Source organism: Rousettus aegyptiacus, unplaced genomic scaffold, assembly GCF_014176215.1.
Source record: "Rousettus aegyptiacus isolate mRouAeg1 unplaced genomic scaffold, mRouAeg1.p scaffold_m13_p_3, whole genome shotgun sequence".
NCBI lineage: Eukaryota > Metazoa > Chordata > Mammalia > Chiroptera > Pteropodidae > Rousettus > Rousettus aegyptiacus.
The window spans coordinates 27,971,046-27,991,896 of NW_023416306.1; the positions used below are offsets into that span (position 1 = coordinate 27,971,046).

General features: G+C 45.2%; 1 protein-coding gene across 1 annotated transcript in view; it reads right to left on the minus strand.

The window, feature by feature from the left end:
- Window positions 1-20,851, minus strand: part of TMOD1 (tropomodulin 1) — an 82,242-nt gene that overhangs the window by 34,568 nt on the left and 26,823 nt on the right. The window contains exons 3-4 of the mRNA XM_016146275.2: window positions 10,484-10,640; window positions 4,185-4,304 (exon numbers count right to left, since the gene is read on the minus strand). Coding sequence (XP_016001761.1) covers window positions 4,185-4,304; window positions 10,484-10,640 — 277 coding nt within the window. The remainder of the gene's footprint in view (window positions 1-4,184; window positions 4,305-10,483; window positions 10,641-20,851) is intronic.

Here is a 20,851-nt window from a genome sequence, read left to right on the forward strand (position 1 = left end):
CTCCCTACCTCCAATTCCTTCGGGGTCTTGTCCCACCCGAAGGGTCCCTAAAGGCAAGACAGATCACATCCCTAACTGGTAACGGGAGGCACTGATAATGCCAAGTGCTTGCAGATGGCTCTCTATGGCCTCCGAGCTACGACTCAAAGCCACATGCTAAGAACTTAGTACTGTCAGATGCCTGTACATTCTGCTCACCACCCTGTGGTGACACTTTTCGTGTTAAAATTTACACGCTCATCACTGCATCCTACCCCCGCCAAGGGTAAGGGATGCATCTGATTCATCCTAGCATTGGAGTTCAATAATATACGCCGACTCTATGAATGAATGAGTGCATGATACACAAACATGAAAATAAATGAACAAGAGAGTTAGTACACAGGCCTTGCCTTACCCATGTTGCACCTGAGTCAGTGTGACATATCTGCTGGGTGTCCTCCTACATGTTCCTATCATCAGCACATGTGCATGTGCTAAGGAAGCGACTCAGAGGGGTCTGCTTCCTCCTTCACGCTCCCCTTACTTCACCCCTAGCTCTCCTCCTTCAGGGTCAGCTTCAATCTCTGGCCATAGCTCCCAGCCCACCACCTAGCCAAGCCCCCATCCCATGCCCTGTCCCTTTTCCTTTAGGACACTCTCACTTGTCACATCATATTGGCCTTGGTGTTTGTTTATGTTGGCTCTGTGAGAGCAGGAACTGGGCTGCTTTCTTAGGGTTCTCTCCCCAGGGCTCGTCCTGACCCTGGTACACAGAAGAGGGGGCCGGGATAAATGGCCGTTCAGCATGTGAATTAGTGAATCAGCGACGGCTAAGTTAATGCAAGTGCTCTGCCTGGGAGTCACGTCGCAAAAGCCCCAGATGATCCCCTCCTCTCCCTACTTTTCCTTCTCTAAATGAGTCATTCGCACTCATGGCTCCATCCACTCCCTCCTTGAGAAAGGCCAAATCACACCCCCACCCTTCCTCCCCAGCCTCTGGGGGGCTTGCCACACACAGCACACCAGCACACGCACAGATGCCCCGCCCACGGCCTCCGTCTCTTACAGCACCTTTGAATGTTTGGCCTCGTATCTAGCACTAGGGACAGCTGGCCTCTCGGTGGAGCCACATCTCACAGGCGGTCCCACAGCTCCACCTTGGCCTTACCTGGGGCCTGCCTCCCGTATCCGCTCATCCTCTGTACACTGTCACCTCTCCGCCCACACCCCTGCTTTCATATGCCTCTCCCAACACTCCCCTAGTCTCAGGTGTCAGTGCCCTGGAGTGGCATCCAGAGCCTTTCTCACTGGGGTCCCATCCTCCCCCAGCCATCTCCATGAGACTTGGCGCCCCCTCTCACCCACTGTCTGTGTCTGCCATGCCCCGCCACCTCGGAGATGATGCGAGTGGGCCCAAGACTGAAGCTGCCTGGGTTCGAACCCCGTGGGCAAGGCATTTAACCTCGTCATACCTATTTTCTCCACCCATAGAATGGGGACAATAAAACTTACTGCATAGGATTGTTGTGGTCAGTCAGTAAAAAGCATGGTACTGGAAGCGATTCCCACAGCACGTGGGACATAGTTAGTGGTCAACGAATGTTCAGTCCCTCCTTCCCCAGAGACACTGCCACCTCTCAGATGGGTGATTTACAACGACAGGTGCCCAAAGTTAGCCAGTTAACTTTGGTGTCAACTTATAGCTCTCTCCTACTCTTTTCCGGACATCTGAAGGATATGATATCATGAACAGATAATAATCATTAGCCATGCCAACAAAAATAAAGATAAATAATTTCAAGAAATCAACACAGAAACTTAACCCAATACTGCAGTTCTATTTTGGCACAGGACCTGGCGGTTCTGACCGTGGAGTCATGTGATAATCCCTCTGAGCCGACCGGAGGACGACTGGAGGAGGGCCAGGATAAAAACGGCTCCAGGGTGAGTTAGCGTAGAGATGCTGCACAGAGGCATCATTCGCCCACCTCTCCCTGCACAGGTTCACGGGAAGGCAAGGGGACACCCTCCCCACCCCCATTTAAGGGAAACGATTTGGTCAAAATGCATTCACATAATGTGGGATCTAATATGACTTGCGCGGCCTTCGACAAAACAAATCTTGAACTGCAAAGCGAACCAGCTAAGTTCCCCCAAGTTAAGTGTTTTGTTTTCATCTGAGTGAGATACTCACTGCTTTTGTATTTCACAGTAAAATGAAAACCTTTCTTTCTTAGCCCTGATGCCCTTCAAGCCACTGCCCTTTCTCCTTTCCCAAATTTTCTGTCTCCTGAGGAAAGGGTTGTTCGGACTCAGAGTCAACACACTGGCTCTCCTCATTCGCTCCTTTTGTTCCCGCGACCTGGCTTTGACCGCCACCCAGGGTCACCCCTCCTGCATACTTGAGTCTTCTTATTGCCTCTCCCCTCATGGTCTTACTACAGATGATAGCCATCCCCTTTTGAACTACCCACCCCCCGCAAAGAATGCCATCAGGACTCATGCACAACACCCATGAGAAGCCTGAGGATATGACGAGGCAAGAGACAGTTACAGCTGGCCAAGTCCCCTAGCATTGGTGGCCTCGCCTGGCCTCTGGCCTCACATACCTCCACGTCTCAGGCCAGCCCTGAACTCTCACTCTGTCTCCACAGCTCTTGCATCAGGTTCTGCCCATTTGATTTGGCCTTTGGTTCTCAGCCCATTTGTGGCTAACTGGTTCCTATTGTACCCATTTCCACTCCTCATTCCTCAAAGGCTTCTTCCCTGGCCAGGACACTTGCCTGCAGAGCCCCAGGCCCCTGATCCTGTTGTGCCCTCTGCTAATGATGACGCCCCATACCTCCATGCTAATGATGCCACAAGGGCTACAGCATGGATCCCTTGCAGAACTCGACATCATGTACAACTGTCCTGGGTGGCCCTTCACGCTCCAAAGGTCCCAAACTGAACTCGGCACTTCCCCTGAACCTGCTCCTCCCCCACTGTTAGGGTTGAATTGTGTGCCTCCAAAATTCACCTGCTGAAGTCCTAATCGCCAGTACTTCAGAATTGTTCACTGTGTTTAGAGATAAGATCTTTAAAGGACACACAAAGGGACACTGGGGGACACATGTACAGAGGGACACAATGAGACACGGTCATCTGCGAGGCAAGGAGAAAGGGCTCAGAAGAAACCAAATCTGCTGACACCTTGGTCTTGGGCATCTAACCTCCAGAACTGTGAGAAAATCTGTTTCTGTTGTTTAAGCCACCCAGCCTGTGGGCTTTTGTTTTGGCAGCCCTAGCAGACTAGGACAGCCGCCTTCATTATGGTACCAACATCCACTTAGTGTTCGGAGCTGGAAATACAGAACCTTCCTGGACTCCCCCTCGGACCTCCCTGTCATAGCCACACAGTCACAGTCCATCCCATCTTTCCTCTCCCCTCACACTTGCCTTGAGTCTCTCCCTGCCCCATCGACCCACCTGTCATCATCTGGGCCATGGTTAGTAGCCCCCAAGTCTGCAAAGGAAGAGACCACCCACCCCACTGGCCAGGGTGCACAGCACAACGTGGGGCTCGCAGGGTGTTTGCTGTAGCCAGAGCCTGACCCTCGCGGGCGCAGCACAAAGGCATGTGGGGCAGGGACGAGATGGTAATAAGGGACGAGGGCCAGTGGCGAAGGGCTCTGAAGATGAGGCCACTTTTCTAGAGTTTTAGGTACTGTTCGTGAAGATTGCATGGGAACACATATGAAGATGGAGAGTACTGTACAAATATGAGATAAGGGAGTTCTGTGAGCTGTGCGAAGTTCTAACATCAGATGACTTTGCTCCAGCCTTTATGAACCTCCCAAACCTGAGATGCCCACAACCCTCTGTCTACACCCACTATTGTCTCTTTCCAGTGGCATGGGCAGGATTTCATGCAGTGGCTGGTACAAGGCCCATGCTGGTCCCCTGGGATGCTCCCCCATCTCTCTGGGACGAACTCTCATGGTAACGAAAGATGGCTCTTGGTGATGGATTTGGGTGTTTTTATCTTTATTTTCCTCGTTTTAGATTTGATAATGGACTTCTATTTTAATATTCTTGGCCTCCTCTAGTCCTTGTTAGAAACAGAGAGGGTGTTCATGTTGAAATAAACCATCCAAGGCTCCCTGCAGATTCAGGTCGATTCCTTCTGGAGGATGTGGGGGAGCTTCTGGAACACCTCTTACCTGCGATGTCACAGAGTTCTGCATCCGAGGCATTTGCCAAGGCCTCCTCCAGCTCTGGCTCCAGAGTCACACTTTCCAGCACGGGATCAATTGGTTTCTGCTTGGGGACCCAGGCCTTTCCTGCAAACACACGAGAGCCCGTTACAGGAAGTGTGGCGGCACTTGGGGGCAGCCTCTGATGACAGCCCTGGGTGACTGGCTATTCCAGAGCCCTGCCATCCCTCAAAGCTGAGAGTCCTTTGAGGTTTCTCTCTCCAGGGACCCAGTGCCAAAATTCCCCAAAGAACAGGAATTGAAGATCTCTAATAAAGCACCTTTCACATTAGAAAAGAATACAGAGTACCTTTATAACTTAGCAAACTAGACCACTTACTGCTGAAAACATTGGTCATTAACTTAAACAACCTATAAGCAGGAAAAAAGATACAAAAGAAAAATATAATAGAATGCTAGGACCTCATATACCCTAACCAAGGGTTCTGATAGAAGAGAAAAATTTAAAAACATTTCTAAACAAATGAAATAAAACACTCAGATTATTAAAAGAGGAATAAGGAGCAAAAAATGGTTCTTTACTTCATTGGACATGACATTTTCAAAGTGTCAGACTCATAACCAAATGAGGGAGGAAAGAGGCATGCAAAGGATGGTCACTGCAGTGTCCCCCAGCAAGGATTGCTAAAGAACTCTGGGCATCCACACCATGCAGTCACTACAAAAGATGATGGAGATCTCTGCTTGTTAAGAAGAAAAATGCCTAGGACAAAACGTTGTGCAAAAGCAAGTTTACCAAATAGCATGAACAACTTAATTCCATGTGTGAAAAGTGACACATATATGTATATATTCATGCAACGGATATTTATTGAGTGCTTCTTACAAGCCAGGCACCTTTCTAGGGGCCTGGGAAATAGCACTGAACAATTTACACTTCGGTGAAAGGAGACAGGCATGTAAAGACATCAGATGGTATTAAGCATTGTGGAGAAAGATAAAGCAGAACAAAAGACTAGAAAGTTCCAGGCTGGGGTGTGGGTGAGTCAGGCACTGTTCTGTTGGGTAGGGTGGGCTGGGAAGGCCTCCCTGAGATGATGGCCTATGAGCTAGGAAGAAATGAGGAGGAAAGGAACCCCTGGAATTGGCAACAATCAGCTTTCACTGCTGTCATTCAACATTGTACTGAAAGTTCTAGTTGCAGTAAGTGGACAAGAAAAAAAATACATGGCATCCAGACTGGAAAGGAAAAAGTGAACTGATCTCTGTTTATAGATGACATGATCTTGCATATAGAAAACCCAAAGATTCCATAAAAAAAGTGATAAGGATAAGCAATTCAGCAACATTACAGGGTACAAGACCAACGTATAAATATATGTGGTATATTTGTGTGTACACCAGCAATGAATAACTTGAAAGGGAAATTAGGAAAGTAATTTCATCTACAATAGCATCCAGAAGAACAAAATACTTAGGAATAAATTTAACTGAGGAGGTAAAAGACCTGTGCATGGAATACTATAAAACATTTCTGAAAGGAATTTAAAAAGGCCTAAATAAATTTTTAAAAATCCTGAGTGCAAGCATTGGAAGACATTATTAAAATGGTAATAATGCCCAAAGCAACCTACAGATACAATGCCATCCTTATCAAAATTCCAATGGCCTTCTTTTTTTTTTTTTTTTTTTTGCAGTATAAAAGCCAATCTTCAAATTCATATGAAATGACAAGGAGCCTCACCTCCCGCAAACCCAAACAATCTTGATAAAGAACAAAGTTGGAGGACGCAGACATCCTGACTTCAAAACTTACTACAAACTTAAATGGTGTGGCACTGATATAGGATGGATATATAAATATTAGGATGAAATTTAGAGTCCAGAAATAAACTCATACATCTACAGAAAATCTATCTTTGACACGGGTGTCAAGTCCATTCAGTGGGGGAAGAACAGATTCTTCAAGAAGTGGTGCTGGAAGAACTGGACAGCCACATGCGAAAGGAAGAGGCTGGACCCCTAGCTTACACCATTAACAAAAATGCACTGAAAATGGATCGATGATTTAAATATAATAGCTAAAACGATAAACTCTTAGAAGAAAACATAGGCTTAAATCTTCCTGACCTTAGATTGGCAATGTCTCCTTAGCTGTGACAACAAAAGAACAAGCAACAAAAGAAAAACTAGATCGACTGGATTTCATCAAAATTTAAAACTTTTGTTCATATAAGGACATTATCAAGAAAGTGAAAAGACAACATGCAGAATGGGAGAAAATATTCACGAATCATTTATCTGATAGGGTCTACATCTAAAATATTTAAAGAACTTTTACAACTCGACAACGACAAAACCCAATTATAAAATGGGTGAAGAATTTATAGACATTTCTCCAAAGAGTATGTACATACGGTTATTACGAAAATACAAATTAAAACCACAATGAATGAAATAGTACTTCGTATTCATGAACATGGCAATTATCAAAACCAAAAACCAAAATGGAAAATAACAAGTGTTGGCATGGATGTAAAGAAACTGAAACTCTTGTATATCGCTGGTGGGAATGTAAAATGGTGAAGCTGCTTTGGAAAAGTTCTTTAGTTCTTCAAAAAATAGACAGAGTGTTGCCATATGATCCAGCAATTCCACTTCTAGGTATATACCCAAAACAACTGAAAAACAGGCATTTAAACCAATACTTGTACATAAAAGTTCATAGCAGCACAATCACGATAGCCAAAAAGTAGAAATAAGCACAAAAAGTTCATCAGTGGATGAATGGATAAGCAAATTATAGAGTATTATTCAATCTTAAAGTGGAATGAATGAGTCTGGAAAACAATATGCTAGGTGAAAGAAGCCATACACAAAGTCACAGTTATATATGATAGGAAAGATCCAGAATAGGTAAATCCATAGAAACAGATCGGTGGGTGCCAGGGGCTGGGGGGCAGGAGGGCGCGGGAGTAACTGCTTATCAGGTTTCATTTTGGAGTGATGAAATGTTTTGGATCTAGAGATGGTGGTCGCACGACTTCGTGGATATGGTGAATGCCACTGAATCATTCACTTTAAAATGATTAATTTTATATCACATGAAGTTTAATTCAATTAGAAAAGAAAAAAAAAAACCTGCTCACTTTGGCTATTGAGAATAGCCCAAAGGTGGGCAAGGATGGAACTGGGAGATGGTCAGGAGGCTCCTGCAATGGTCCAGGTGAGAGATGATGGTGACTTGGCCTAGCAGGTGGGGAGTGCAGAGAGACATCTCCAGAAGGATTTTCACCAAATGGAATCAGGCCCTCTCTCTCAGTGGAGGGAAGTACTATACTTTTATTGTTTAAATTGTTTATGCTAAAGATAAGTATTTACACAAGTAGAACACAACGAAATCATCTGGGGGGAAATATATCATAACCTCCACCAGAGTTGGATCTGGAAAAGGGCAAAACTTACCAAGAAAACAAAGTGGCTAAAAAGAAAATCAACTGTGACAGTGACCGATGCAATGACTAGGATGAGCATTAAACAAATATTTATGGCCTATGGTTTACTAAGCCCCTGCAGCAGGTACCCCCAGTGAGGATGATAGCTCTAAGACACCACAAGAGGGACTTGGACTTCTTTCCTTCCTTCATCTTATTAATTGGAATGTGGATGTGATGACTGGAGCTTCGGCAGCTGGACGGACCATGAGGACAAGGACATATTGCAGGGATGGCAGATTAAAAAACTGGAAAGGGTCTTGATTCCTAATGGCAGGCAAATGCCTATCAGCCCTGAATTGCTTAACTTTGCAGTTCTTCTAAGTGAAAGAAAATTAAACTTCCGTCTTAAGTCTCTCTTTTTTATTTTACCTTTTTCCCTAGCACATGCGGCCAAATCTAATTTTAATGAAATGATCCTCTATGGAGCTTTATTCTGATTCCCCCACTTGAATGAGGGTGGATGAAGTCCGGTTCCTCAGGACTCAGCACTAGCGCATGGTCCCTACCACATTCTTTCGGTCTCATGGTGACGAGAGTGCCGCTTCCCCTCAGCCTAGGCCAGCTCTGGCCCAGCGTGGGGTGCATGCTCATCGAGGGCTGGACTCAATGGCTCTGAGTCCGCCTGTAAAAGCTGGAATGTCTCCTTCCCCACTCTCTCTGCCGAGACCCCCCACTTACTCAACCTGCATGGACTCCAGCAATCATCATTATCATCAATACTTGATGGTGATGACGCCGGTGGTGGTGATGATGACGATGATGACGATCTTTTGAAGCCTGTCGTGATATGGCAACAGAATAAATTCTAGCTACCTCCTTGGGTCAGCCTGGTTTTTCACGAAGGCAGTCAGGCGTGGGAGTCTGGAGCGCTGTTCCTGGCTCTGGCCAGGCTGGCATTCCCTGGAGCGGCAGGATTGGTTGTGTAATGCCCTTCCCTTCCCCACCCCCGCCCCGTCTCCAGCTCCTCCCTGGGGAGAGGGGTGGGTGCCTGAGGAAGTGGTCACCTGCAGGTCTGCTGCTGACTCTCTCACTACCTCTGTTTTTCCATTTTTCAAATGTGCAGGAAGGACAGTGGAGGATCTAAAGCCCCTTGAAATCCAGAGATTCTGTTATCTTATCTGCTGTACAGAAACCACTCCTCATGGCACAAGCACCTTCCTTAAAAACATCTTGTGCCTACACTCTCGGCTGGGCACACCCAGCACTTGCGGTCAAGGCCTCAGTGGTTCCCACCCCCTTGCCCTGCCACTCCCTCCAGGACACTGCAGGTCACGGGTGCTTCCAAAGTTCCGTAACCCAGTTGCCCTGGGCTTCCCTGACCTTCCAGGTTTTCAGTAATATCTGGTCTGAGCTCCAACACTAGGGTGTGGGATGGCTCAGCGTGGCTCCCCACCATGTCGACGCCCGCTGCTCTTTCGCTTTATGATTTAGCAAGGAGCGACTCCGTGCAGTGCATTGTGCTAATACAGCAGGGATGTAGGGATAAAAGCCACGGGCACAGACCCCCGGCTCATCAACACTTATATACATTTATTTAATTTGAACCCATTCATTCATTCATCAAGTCTCTACTGAGCCCTAGTCTCTATCAGGTTCTGCACTGGGTGCTGGGGGTATTTTGTGGGCCTTCATGGGGCTTACAGGCCAGTGAGAGAGACAAATGATGAATAAAAAGATAATGATAAAACAAGAATTGTTATAAGGGACACACACACAAGCTCCTGAGATGGAGAATAACCAAGGAGGGAGCTGAAGGGACCACACATCCTAAACTGAAGAGACAGAAAAGGCTTCTCTGAAAGCAGAGACAGTACAGTTGAGACCGAAAGGATAATAATACCTAATACTTGCAATTGCATTCTCTGTGGGCCAGGTGCTATTCTAAGTGCTGTATGTATGTCTTAACTTAATCCTCATGACAGCCTCATGAGGCTGATAATATTATTTTTATCACTCCCATTTTATAGATGAGGAAATAGAGGCACAGCAGGTTTGAAAATTCACTCAAACTCACACAGCTGGTAAATGATAGTGCTAGGATTGCTACCAAAGTACAACCTGCTCCAGGCTCTGTTTCTAATCATTATGCCACTTTCAGGAGAGGGAGACAGCATGGAGGCGGACAGCAGGACCAGCATTCTCGGCAAAGGGAGTATGTGCAAAGGTCCTGAGGTAGAAAAGAGCTCAGAATGCTTGAGCACCAGAAGGAGGCCTGTGGGGCGGCAGTGCATCAAGCAAGGGTAAGCATGATGGAAGAGGCCAGTAGAATGGTTTAGAGTACAACGGGAAGTCCTAGAAGAGTTGGATGGTCAAGGAGGGCCTCTCTGTTCCCCAAAGACTTGTAAAATGGCTTGACTTAGGCTGGGGCAGAACCTTGGTCGGGGGGACAGATGAAGGAAGGGACAACGCAACTGCCAGAGAAAGGAACTTTTAGTAAAGAGCAATAGATGGTTATGTGTCTCCTGTTCCTGGTTTGCACAGGAGGGCCTTTTTTTTTTTTTTAGCTCTCATGTCTTGATATCATGATTAATAGCTACTTCTCTCACTTTCAATAGTGTCTAGGTTTGTGTGAAGAATAAGCAGGATACCCTAGTTAAGGGGATTTAGGGGGAAGTTTCACTGAACTGGTTTACCCCCAAACTTCCCTAAGTATACAACATCGATGCTTTTGGAGTTGGGTTTGTGTTTTTTAGGCAGGGCTGAGGGCAAGGAGGCCCAGTCGCATCGGGCCTAACACAGCCTGGCGTACAGCCGGCACTCAGAGATGCATGGAGAGTAACAAATTCATAAGAGCAACATTATTAGTACCTCGCTTTTCCCCTGTGTAGGGAACCAGATCTTCTCGGTCCTTAAACTCCTTTGCTTGCTTTTCCAAGTGATCCAAGAGCTCCTCTCTTTTAAAGGGGCCCGTGGGCGCTTTGGTGGTCTGATCCTTCTGCCTCAGGCCTGCAGGCAGCAGTGCATTCTATAGTGGAGGTTATGGGGCCAGGTGACAAGAGAGAGAGAGAGAGAGAGAAAGAGAGAAGAGAGAAAGAGAGAGAGAGAGCGGTCAGCTGCTGAAGACATGCATTTCTCTAGAAACTCATCATTGAACAATGGGGATCTCAGAGCTCATTGAACCAATCCAAGTCACTGATTTACATGCAAGGAATCTGACACCTGGGAGGGGCAGGGATTTGTCTAAGGTCACTCAGCAGATGCGGCAGAACCAGGGTAGAACTTGGGTCTCTTAATCTCCCCGAGTTTCCCAGCCTCTAATGTTTTTTAAAGAGAGCGGGTGAGGAGGTAGCCAACACAGGGCTGAGCACAAAGGGATGCTCCAAGAGCATCTGTTGAGTGACAAATATGATTAAGTTGGTGTTTGGATGCAGGGTGATATTTATAGCCATTATGTATAAAGTGACTGGGGAGAGAAGAAAGCCAAGGGGTTTGAGTTAGGGCCTAGATGCAGGTCAGGCAGGAAGAGGCAGACCCAAAAAACAAGCGGGGAAAGCTTGGCAGAACAGCGAGGTGGGCGAGGTGGGCGAGGTGGGCGAGGTATGTTGTCGGGCTACAGCCCCGGAAGACTCTGCAGGCTGCCTTCTACCCTCCTGACGGTCCGTGCTCATGCTATGCTGGTTATTAAATATTTTGAACGTCGCCCCTGGAGATGGGTCTCTGAAGAAAGATAGCATCAACCAATCATTGTGTTTTCTTTTTCAAACATGGGCAGGCTCCTAAGTGTGGGCTTCCTACTAAAGCAGATTCTTATTTAGAGTGGACTTGAATCACATGGGCTTCCTGTAACTCAGCTGCCAGCACCTTAGAGTTTTAAAGTTTATTGTTGCAAGGAAGCTTAGACATTGTCTAGTGCATGCACCCTTCCTTCAAGGGGAAACTGAGGCCCCAAGTGAGGAAAGAATTGTCCGAAACATTTCAGGACAGATCCAGAAAAGATTTGGAGAAGGAGGGCAACCTTCTTTTCTAATCATTGCTCTCTCCTCATTTGATTTCTCACTTCATTTGAAGAGGTAGTAGAGGATACCTGGAAGGCATATGTAAGCAGAATCTCACCTCACTTCCTGCCACACCCACAAATTGGCTAAACTAGAGAGCCATTCCATCTCTGACATTTGTACCATCAAAATGCTTATCTTCAGTCACTTATACACACTCCAAATCTTTTCTTGAAAGCCCCTCAAGGGGCAAATGAGAGCAAGTATACGAAGAGAGCAATGTGCACATAGACAGACAAAGCCTGGGAGGGAAACACCACTGTTTAACTGCAGTATGATTTATTTTTACAAGATGCTTTGTCACTGTTTCACACCACAGTGCTGTTCCAGTAAAAGCAGAGGCTGTGAGAGTAAGGGACCGGAGTGTGACCCCAACTCTGGGAGAGCTGAAGGTGAGAAGGCCCCGCTCAGTGCATGGCACGTATAACAGGATCGCGGAGTGGTGCTGGTGTACGTAAGTGTATTTAAGCCACAGGTCAGGGAGCTGGAGCGTGTTATGAGAGGATGGCCAGTGGGTGAGAAAGCAAACCCTGACTGATTGGGAGGGAGCATCAAGAATGTAAGTGATGCCACAGACATCACCATTTTCCTTAAGTAGCAATCCAGACACTGTCTTCTATGATATGTAGGACAGGTCACGGCCACAGGTGAGCCACACATATGTGGGAATGTCCAAGGTGAGACGGGCTCTCCCTGTGGCTAGCCGTGTGTGTCCACTCCTCCTCTCCCATGGCAGGGCACTAACTGTGACTCAGGTGAGTGAGAGAACAACCAAACTGTCCCTCTGTGATTGTCCATAATAAGTTACCAGATACTGTGTGACACACGTGCACTTCGCAGTCAGCTCCCGTCAGGCTTAAACCCTGACTTGGAAGAGTGACCACTCCAGCTACATGATTTCATTGTGCCTCTGTTTCTACAGCTGTAAAATGTAAAAGTTACTCTCTCAGAATTGCTGGAAAAATTAAGTTAGATAATGCGGGAAGAGTTCTTAGCACAGTGCCAAGCACTCACAAAGTATTACTCATCATCACTGCTGCCCTATATATATATAATCAGTTGAAGTGCATGTTAATGTGAGTTTGGTTATCCAAATGTGTATGTTGAACAGCAGCTAAATTATCCAAATATATCTCAAAATTCAAAAAAATGAAAACATACAAATGTAAAATGAGTTAAGCACCAAAAGCAAGTATTTTCCCAATGATCCCCACAAGGGGAAACCTGATAGATTTTTATCATCATAAAGGGTTTTAATGGCAGTTAGTTGCTGGGGTACATTCTGGCCTCTGAAAGGCTCAGTATTATGATAGGGAAAACCCATGAGGTTATAAATGAGAGAAAAAGAGTTTGCAAAGTCATATCTCTTCTCGAATATATCTGATAGAGGCCACCGATCAAGTTACAGTAGCATTTTCAACCTTGATAATTAATATTCGGGGCTGGCATATTCTTTGCGGTGGGGGCTCTTCTATGCACAGCAGACTATTTCATAGCATCCCTGTCCAATGGATGGTAGTACCATCCTCATCCCCCATGTCGTGACAAAAATCTCTCCCAACATTGCCGGATGTCCCTTGGGGAGCAGAATCACTGTGTAAAACTGAAGTCTATATCATTATAAGAGAGGAATAAAGAAGTTTTGAATGCATTTAAAGATATTACTGACATAACATGTTAAAATATGGTTTATCTAAATCTTTACTGAGAGCAATTGATTTTTTAAAAACAAAAATGTCAAAGGCCTTTTCTAACAATTCTTAGCTTACTGAATTTTTAAAGTAATATTGAGAATATCAACCTCAGTAGGAGTTAAATTTTTTACATTAAGTTGTATGTTTAATGAAACAACATGATTTTCGATTAAAACCAAAGACAGTTGCATATTTTTTAAACTCCTAATTATTTCCCATTTTAATTAGTTTTCAAAAATGGCATGTGACCTCACATGATATACAAAAATTTTCTCAGAATGGGTCAAAGACCTAAATGTAAAAGCTAACATTATAAAACTTTTAGAAGAAAATACAGGAATAAATCTCTGTGGCCCTGGATTAAGCAATACAGGTTTCTTAGATATGCTACAAAAACAATAAGCATTCAAAGAAAAAATTAGATAAATTGGACTTCATCAAAAACATTTGTGCTTCAAAGGACACCATCAAGAAAATGAAAAATAAACCAAAGATATGGAGAAAATTTTTGCAAATTATATACCTGGTAAGGGTCTGGTATCCAGAATATATAAAGATCTCTTACAACTCAAAATATAAGACAAATAACCCGATTTAAAAATGGGCAAATGATCTGAATAGAAATTTCTCCGAAGAAGACATATAAATGGCCAATATACACATGAAAAGACGCTCAACATGGTTAGCCAACAAGGAAATGCAAATCGAACACAAAATGAGTTATTACTTCATACCCACTAGGACAGCCATAATATAAAAGACAGACAGTAAAAAATGTTAGCAAGAATGTGGAGAAATTGTAACCTTCATTCACTGCTAATGGGAATGAAAATGGTACAGCCCCTTTGGAAAACCGTCTGGCAGTTTCTCAAAAGCTTAAACATGGAGTTATCATATGATGCAGCAATTCCACTCTTACGCACATACCCAGAAGAAATGAAAGCATATGTCCACATAAAAACTTTTACAGTTCATAGTAGCATTTTTCACAATAGCTAAAAGATGGAAACAACTCAAATGTTTATCAAAAGATGAATGGATATCTAAATTGTGATATATAAAAGAATACTATTTGGCCATAAAAGAAATGATATACTGATATATGCTTAATAGAGATAAAACCTTGAAAACATCATGCTAAGTGAAAGAAGTCAGTCGCAAAGAACAACAGTGTCTGATTCCATTTATACGAAATGTCCAGAATGGTCAAATCTATAGAGACAGAAAGGAGATTAATGCTTGCCTAGAGCTGGGAGGTTGAGGGGAAATGGGGAGTGAGAACTAGTGGGTATAGGTTTGTTTTTTTAGGTAATGAAAATGTTCTAAAATTAATTGTGGTGATGGTTGTATAACTCTGTGACTATACTAAAAATCAATGAATTGTATACATTTTAAATGGGTAAATTTTATGGTATGTGAATTATATCTCCAAAAAAAAAAAAAGCTGTTGTTAAAAAACAACACATGTTATCTAGGAAAACATTATAAAAATGGCTAATGTAATAACTAAACTAAATGGTCGTGGACTGCTAAGGACAGAAGGCTCTTTGTGTGCCAATGGCCAACAGTGATGCTGAGGTTGGCCAAGCCAGAGCTACCCAAATTTAGAATGGTTTCCTGGTTTACGACGTGATGTGCCTTGTAACGTGAATTCATTGTGGAGGAGTTAAACGAGTCAGAAAATACCCCCTTGGACCTCTCGTGACTATTAGAACCTAGAGCCAGCTCTTAGACCTGGGTAGCCAATAAGTGAGGAAAGAACTCCCACAAGTGTTTTGTTGTCAGTTCTGACCAGAAGAGTATTTGGTGAACACGTATGAGTAGAAATGTATCTTCATCCCTTTATTCCTCGTCATTCAACAAACATCCATGGAGCGAGGATTATGTATCCAGGGGGCGTGCTAAGAGGCAGGGCTGGGACCTGACAAAGAGCTCTCTAATTTGGAGTAACGGGGCGATAGGAGGTAAACCAGGGGAAGGAGAGTAAAATGAGAGAAAAGTCTCACTTACAGCATGTGTGAAAACCAATGTGTTGGTTTAGTTTTTAAGGTTAATCAAGATTTTAAAAGGGGATCGACTTCACTGACTAGCAAAAAGGAGTCTATAACTAGCCTCTACATTGTCTGTAAAAGTTGCATATTTCCACAGTGCCTTGGGGGTAATTGGAGCCATCTAAATTTTAAAGAATTTAAGTCTCAGTCTCCTAATCTTAAAATGGGCATGTGCTTTCTTTATCGTTAAAGGGAAGCATCAATCTGGCTCCGTCAGGACAGTCATTTGTTCTGTTTTAGGGGAACCTGTATTCATAGGCACATATCATATGTTCATCTTTACTCCAAAGACAGGTGGTTATGGGTGAGATTTGCTTGGGAGAAAGCTCTGGTATGTGGACTGTGAGCATGCCTCCATGTCCTTACTTACATTTAGAAATTTACTCACGTGAGGAGAACCATAATTAATGCCTGGGTGATCTCCCTATCACCTCCCAATAGGAAAGATAATGTTGGTTTTAAAAAGAAGGAATTTTTAGATGGTCTCTGATCTTAGCCTAAAATTACAGCTGCTAGACTTGGGAGTGGTGGGGACTGTGGCACCCTGGAGCTGTCAATGCTCCAGCAAATTACTGCCATGTAAGAATATGTGCACTATTAGTAGATCTGCTTCTCGTTATGTGACATATTGATTTTTAAATATTTACATATGATCCAAGTATTTTAAAAACAATGTTCAGACCAAATAAAACACATCTGCAGGCAAGACTCCACCCATAGGCTGCCATTTTGCCACTTCTGATCTCATCAGACTAAAATTCCATGTAGAGAAAGTCAAGCTATTCATTAATTTATTCCACAAATACTTACTGAGTGTCTTGCCCATACTGGGTTCTGCACTAGAGGAAGAAAGGGGGCATATACATGTGTTTTTAATTTAGAGTTTTTAAAAATTTTAAAAACACATTAGAAGTTAATATGCTCTTGGAAATAATCGCAGGGGTAAAAACTAGGCAATCTCTTTCTGCCTATGAGTGATTTTCAATTACTAGTTTAATTTTAATTACTAGTAATCCCTACTAGTAATTTTTCAAATGGTCACTTCCTTTTAAATATGAAATTAAAACTGGGATGTACAGTTTGACAGGTTAATGTCTTAGTCTAATTTTTCCACCCACACTCAGGAGTCCAGTTGTCCAAAGGATGATGGAAACTTTGACGGATCCTCAACTGTGTGGTTAGGAGATCTAACATGCTGCAAACAGGTGCCAGTAAGGCCAAATATCAAGTATCTGCACAGTTATCATTGCTATAGATAGATGGGGGCTATGTGAGAAGCCATTCTGGCTAGGACCACGGTGGGCTCGTTCTGACGTGTGCACACGCACAACACATGTACACACACAGCTTATTAAAAGAATCATAGACTTCTGGCACTCAGAGCTGCAAAGCCCTGAGAGAGCCTCTGGGCCATTTCTATCACTTTCAGTTGGGAAGACTGAGGCATAGAAAACTGAATTCACGTACCCAAAAGTCACACAGCTTGTTAACTACACAGCCAGGAAGCTTATGCTTATATATAGATGAAGCTGTGTATAAATAGCATGCTCGAGGATCAGTGTAAGTGTTTCAGACTGGTGGCTAATCATATATAAAAGGCCCCTTACCCTGATTCTTCACGGTGACAGAACAGAAGCAATTTTATCATTTTCCCTAGATAAATCAGCTATGTCTAAGAACAAGGGGATGTAAAATGTGCCCCCTTGGTCTGGGCTTCCAGAGTCCTGGATTCCTGTCCTGTGACTGAACCAGACACCCCTCCCTAGAAGAGGATGGACATGTGGCAAACCTCACTGGACACTGGGAGCAGCCAAGGGCCAGGGAGGGGAAGGGCCTTGCCTGAGGTCGCACACCAGACTGAGAGCCCAGGGCTTTTGACTTCCAAGCCACAGGAAACTTTCCGTCCCACCTGACTGCCTTCCTCTAGGAACAGATCCTGGAAACCAGATGTGGCGCCGTATGAGAACCAAGGGTTAGAAAGCCACAGCTCCCCTCCTTGTCAGACCAGTCTCAGCGTACAGCTGGAGAAACTGAGGCCCAGAGGCATGGAGTTACTGTCCTGGGGTAAGAGAAGCCCAGGGGGCTTAACATCTCAGAATGCCCACGGGCTTCTCTCCCGCCCCTGTCCTATTTCGAAGGGCAGCAGCATGTCCTCGATGCCTAGCCAGCCCCATCCCTCCACCACATCAGCCAGGCCGAACGTTTTACAGAACAGCCAGTCACCCAGTTACCTTTTACAAGACATTTGACCAAAACTTTTTGTTCAAGCGGCCTTGGGGACTTTCGTTTTCCAGTTCATTGCCGGCTCTGCTCCCCCTTGTGTGAAGTTCGGCCCTCTCGTCCCACAGGGTCCCATCCAGACAAAGAGCGCCCACCTCTACGCTGCTGACCAGCAGCTCCCAGACCCCACCAGAGATCATTCAGTGGGGCTTCCATTGACCTTTTTCCGTCACATATGGGGGGACTTAACCTGAGAGTGTGGAGGAGTGGAGGGGCCACACCACTCATGCCCCAGTCACAGAGGGGACGAGCAAGGTCCAAACCTCTATAAGAGTCCCTCTCTCGTCAAACATACCCGTACCCCAACACACACACTCTGGGCATCTTCCTCTCTTCTCTTTCTCTCCAGAAAGATCCAGGCCTTTGGCTCGGCCACTATGATCTCACTGCAGGACTGGTGAAACCCAATAGTTGCTATTTCCCATAGTCAGCTTTATAGGGCGTTAGTGCTGACATCCAAAGGCACCCTTGTGGTGGTGAGACCTGTTGGTCACAACCACATTTTTTCTCTCTCTCTGGTGTTCATGGCACAAGGTGGGGCCAAACTTTCCCTTCCCAGCTTTCTCCTAATCCTCCTTTTCTGCATGTCCCCTGCTCTGCTGGGCACCAGGCATCTTGAGACAATGCATGTGTCATCCTCCTCCACAGGGGCTCACAGTGATAGAGGAGACACACTCAAGCGTGAGCAGCTTCCTCTCAGCACCCTCCCCACTCCTGATTCTTAGAGGAGGTTGTACCTAAGCGGTGTCCCTGGGGACTAGGTAGGAACCAGACAGGTGAAGAGGAAAGAGGAGAGAGGTGTTACACAGGGAGAGAAAGCTTAGCACAGACAAAGGGGGCAGAACAAGGGGGCATGGCTTGCTAGGGGAAGGAGTGTGGGTAAGCCCAATGCTGCAGCGTTCTGAACTCTTCCCATCCCACAGGCACTACTCTTATTCAAGCCGTTATGCCCTAGCTGGGACCATCAGATAAGCCTCTGGCTGGTCTCCCTTCCTCGAGCCTCTCCACCTCTACTCCTTTTCCCTTCCATCAGCCAGACAGATCCTCCTAACACGAGCATCGACCATGTCACTCTCCAACACAGTTATAAAAACTCAGCACCTCCACTGACCTACAGAATCACAACCAGATTCATCAGCTAGGCATGGAGAGATCTTTATGATTTGACCCCAACCTACTTTAGTCTCCCGGTTTGCTCCTGTCTTCGAATATGCCGGGTTCCAGCCAGGGTAGGCTGCTCCGCATTCCACAGCCAGGCCCTGTGCTCGCGCTGCCCCGCCTTCTCCCAGGCTGTGCCCTCTCCCAGGGATTCCATCCCTCCTCCTCCTCCTCTGCATTCATCCTTCAAAGCCCTTCCCTTGGGCACCCTGTTTGGCCCTTGCAGTGCTCCCCACGTTGATTGGGAAATTCTCTTTCCAAACTCCCCCAGGCATCTCGCCAGGTCTTCTGTAATGCTCACCCTAATCTGTCTTGGAACATACGTATGCAGTTTCTCTCTTCCCGAGGGGACTGGGTTCCACTAAAAGGCTAGCTGCGATGTATCTCAGTCTTCTCTGAAACCCCGCACAAAGCACTGGGCACTAGGAAAATGGGAAATGAATCATCCAGAATCACATAACATGATGCTCCGGCTAGGAAAAGGGTGGTATTACTTAGACACCCTTCGCATCAACATCATGCTTGCTGCCCCCACCCTGTTTGCTGGGCCACCCAACTGCTGCCACAAGCAGTTTTGGAAGAGGGGACATATTATGTAAGGTGCCACGGTAGGGGTGTCCAGAATGGGGCCAAGGTTCACTGATAGGGGTTTTGGGAAATGTCAAGCTAGTAAGGCTTTTGTAATGTTTTCTTGGGGGAAGGGGGGGGGGCTGGATTTGATTCAAACCCTACCAACTTTTCTCACTCCTCCTTGGAGCTTTCGGCAGAGTAGAACATCAGGCCATCAAACTGGCAAACCCTAATTGTTCCAGATAGCATGTCTCCCCTTCTTCGGTCATAAAAGCACTCCATTCTTTTATCTGGGCACATAGCCCTCAGATTAAAGCCTATATTTCCCAGGCTCCCTCGCTGCTAGATTATCATGCATGAAATTAAGTTCTAATCAATAATGTGAGAAATGTCCAGGGGCAGTGTCTGGCAGCCTTCCTTAAAAAGTACTTGAATAATAGCTTTTTCCCTTTTTCCTCTTTTCCCTGTTCTTCCGTTGTGATGCGTAGAATGGAGCAGCCATGGACACCATCTTGCATCATAAGGATGAGAACTACACCCTAGGGAAGGCAGGAAGATGAGTTGGATGGAATCTGGGGCTTTGGGAAGTTGGGGGAGCTGAGCTCCACACCAGCCCTAGACTGCCCACCTCTGGACATTTACTTGAGGGTTGAATAAACCACTGCTTAAGTCATGTTATTTTGAGTCTCTATTACTTGCAGCCAAACTGTATCCTAACTGACATCCTGGGTTCTCATCCTGGGACTGCAAGGCCATGAACAGGGCACTGGTACTCTCTGACTTTGGAATCCTCTTCTGTAAAATGAAGGTGAAAAGCTCTTTTAGCTTGAAACCTCGGAATAAAGGTTCGAACTCCATAAAGAAGCAACTTACTGCCCATCGGTTTTATCACCATAGGGCATAATTGTTCACTTCCATTCAACTGAACAGACACTGCATTGTGGGGACACTCTTGTCAGGGCAGTTGCATCTTGCTGTGTAAATTGTGCACTGCACAACTCCAAGGACATTATTTGCAATGTGGTTTATGTGAACAGTGTCTTCAGAGTTATGCAGTGCAACTTGTACAACTGTACGCGACTGCTCGATTTTCATGGTGGTACGACGTGGCTTCAAATCTCAAGAAGTCTGGATTCTAGGGAGCAAATCATATATTCAGGTTCAACAAAATTTATTAAGTATCTACTATGTGCCAGGCACTGGGCTAGGTGCTTTTCATATGTCCAACTACATTTATGTGTGTGTGTGTGTGTGTGTGTGTGTGTGTGTAAACCCATATATAAAATAAAAACCCGCCATGTGAACGGAGCCAAAGTTGCAAACAGGAAGTCTATAGTCCAATCAAATGCCAAAATAGGACTTGTTCAGTGAACTTGCACATAAAAATTCAGATCTCCAGTATCTCTTAAAATTTAGATGCTATAGCAA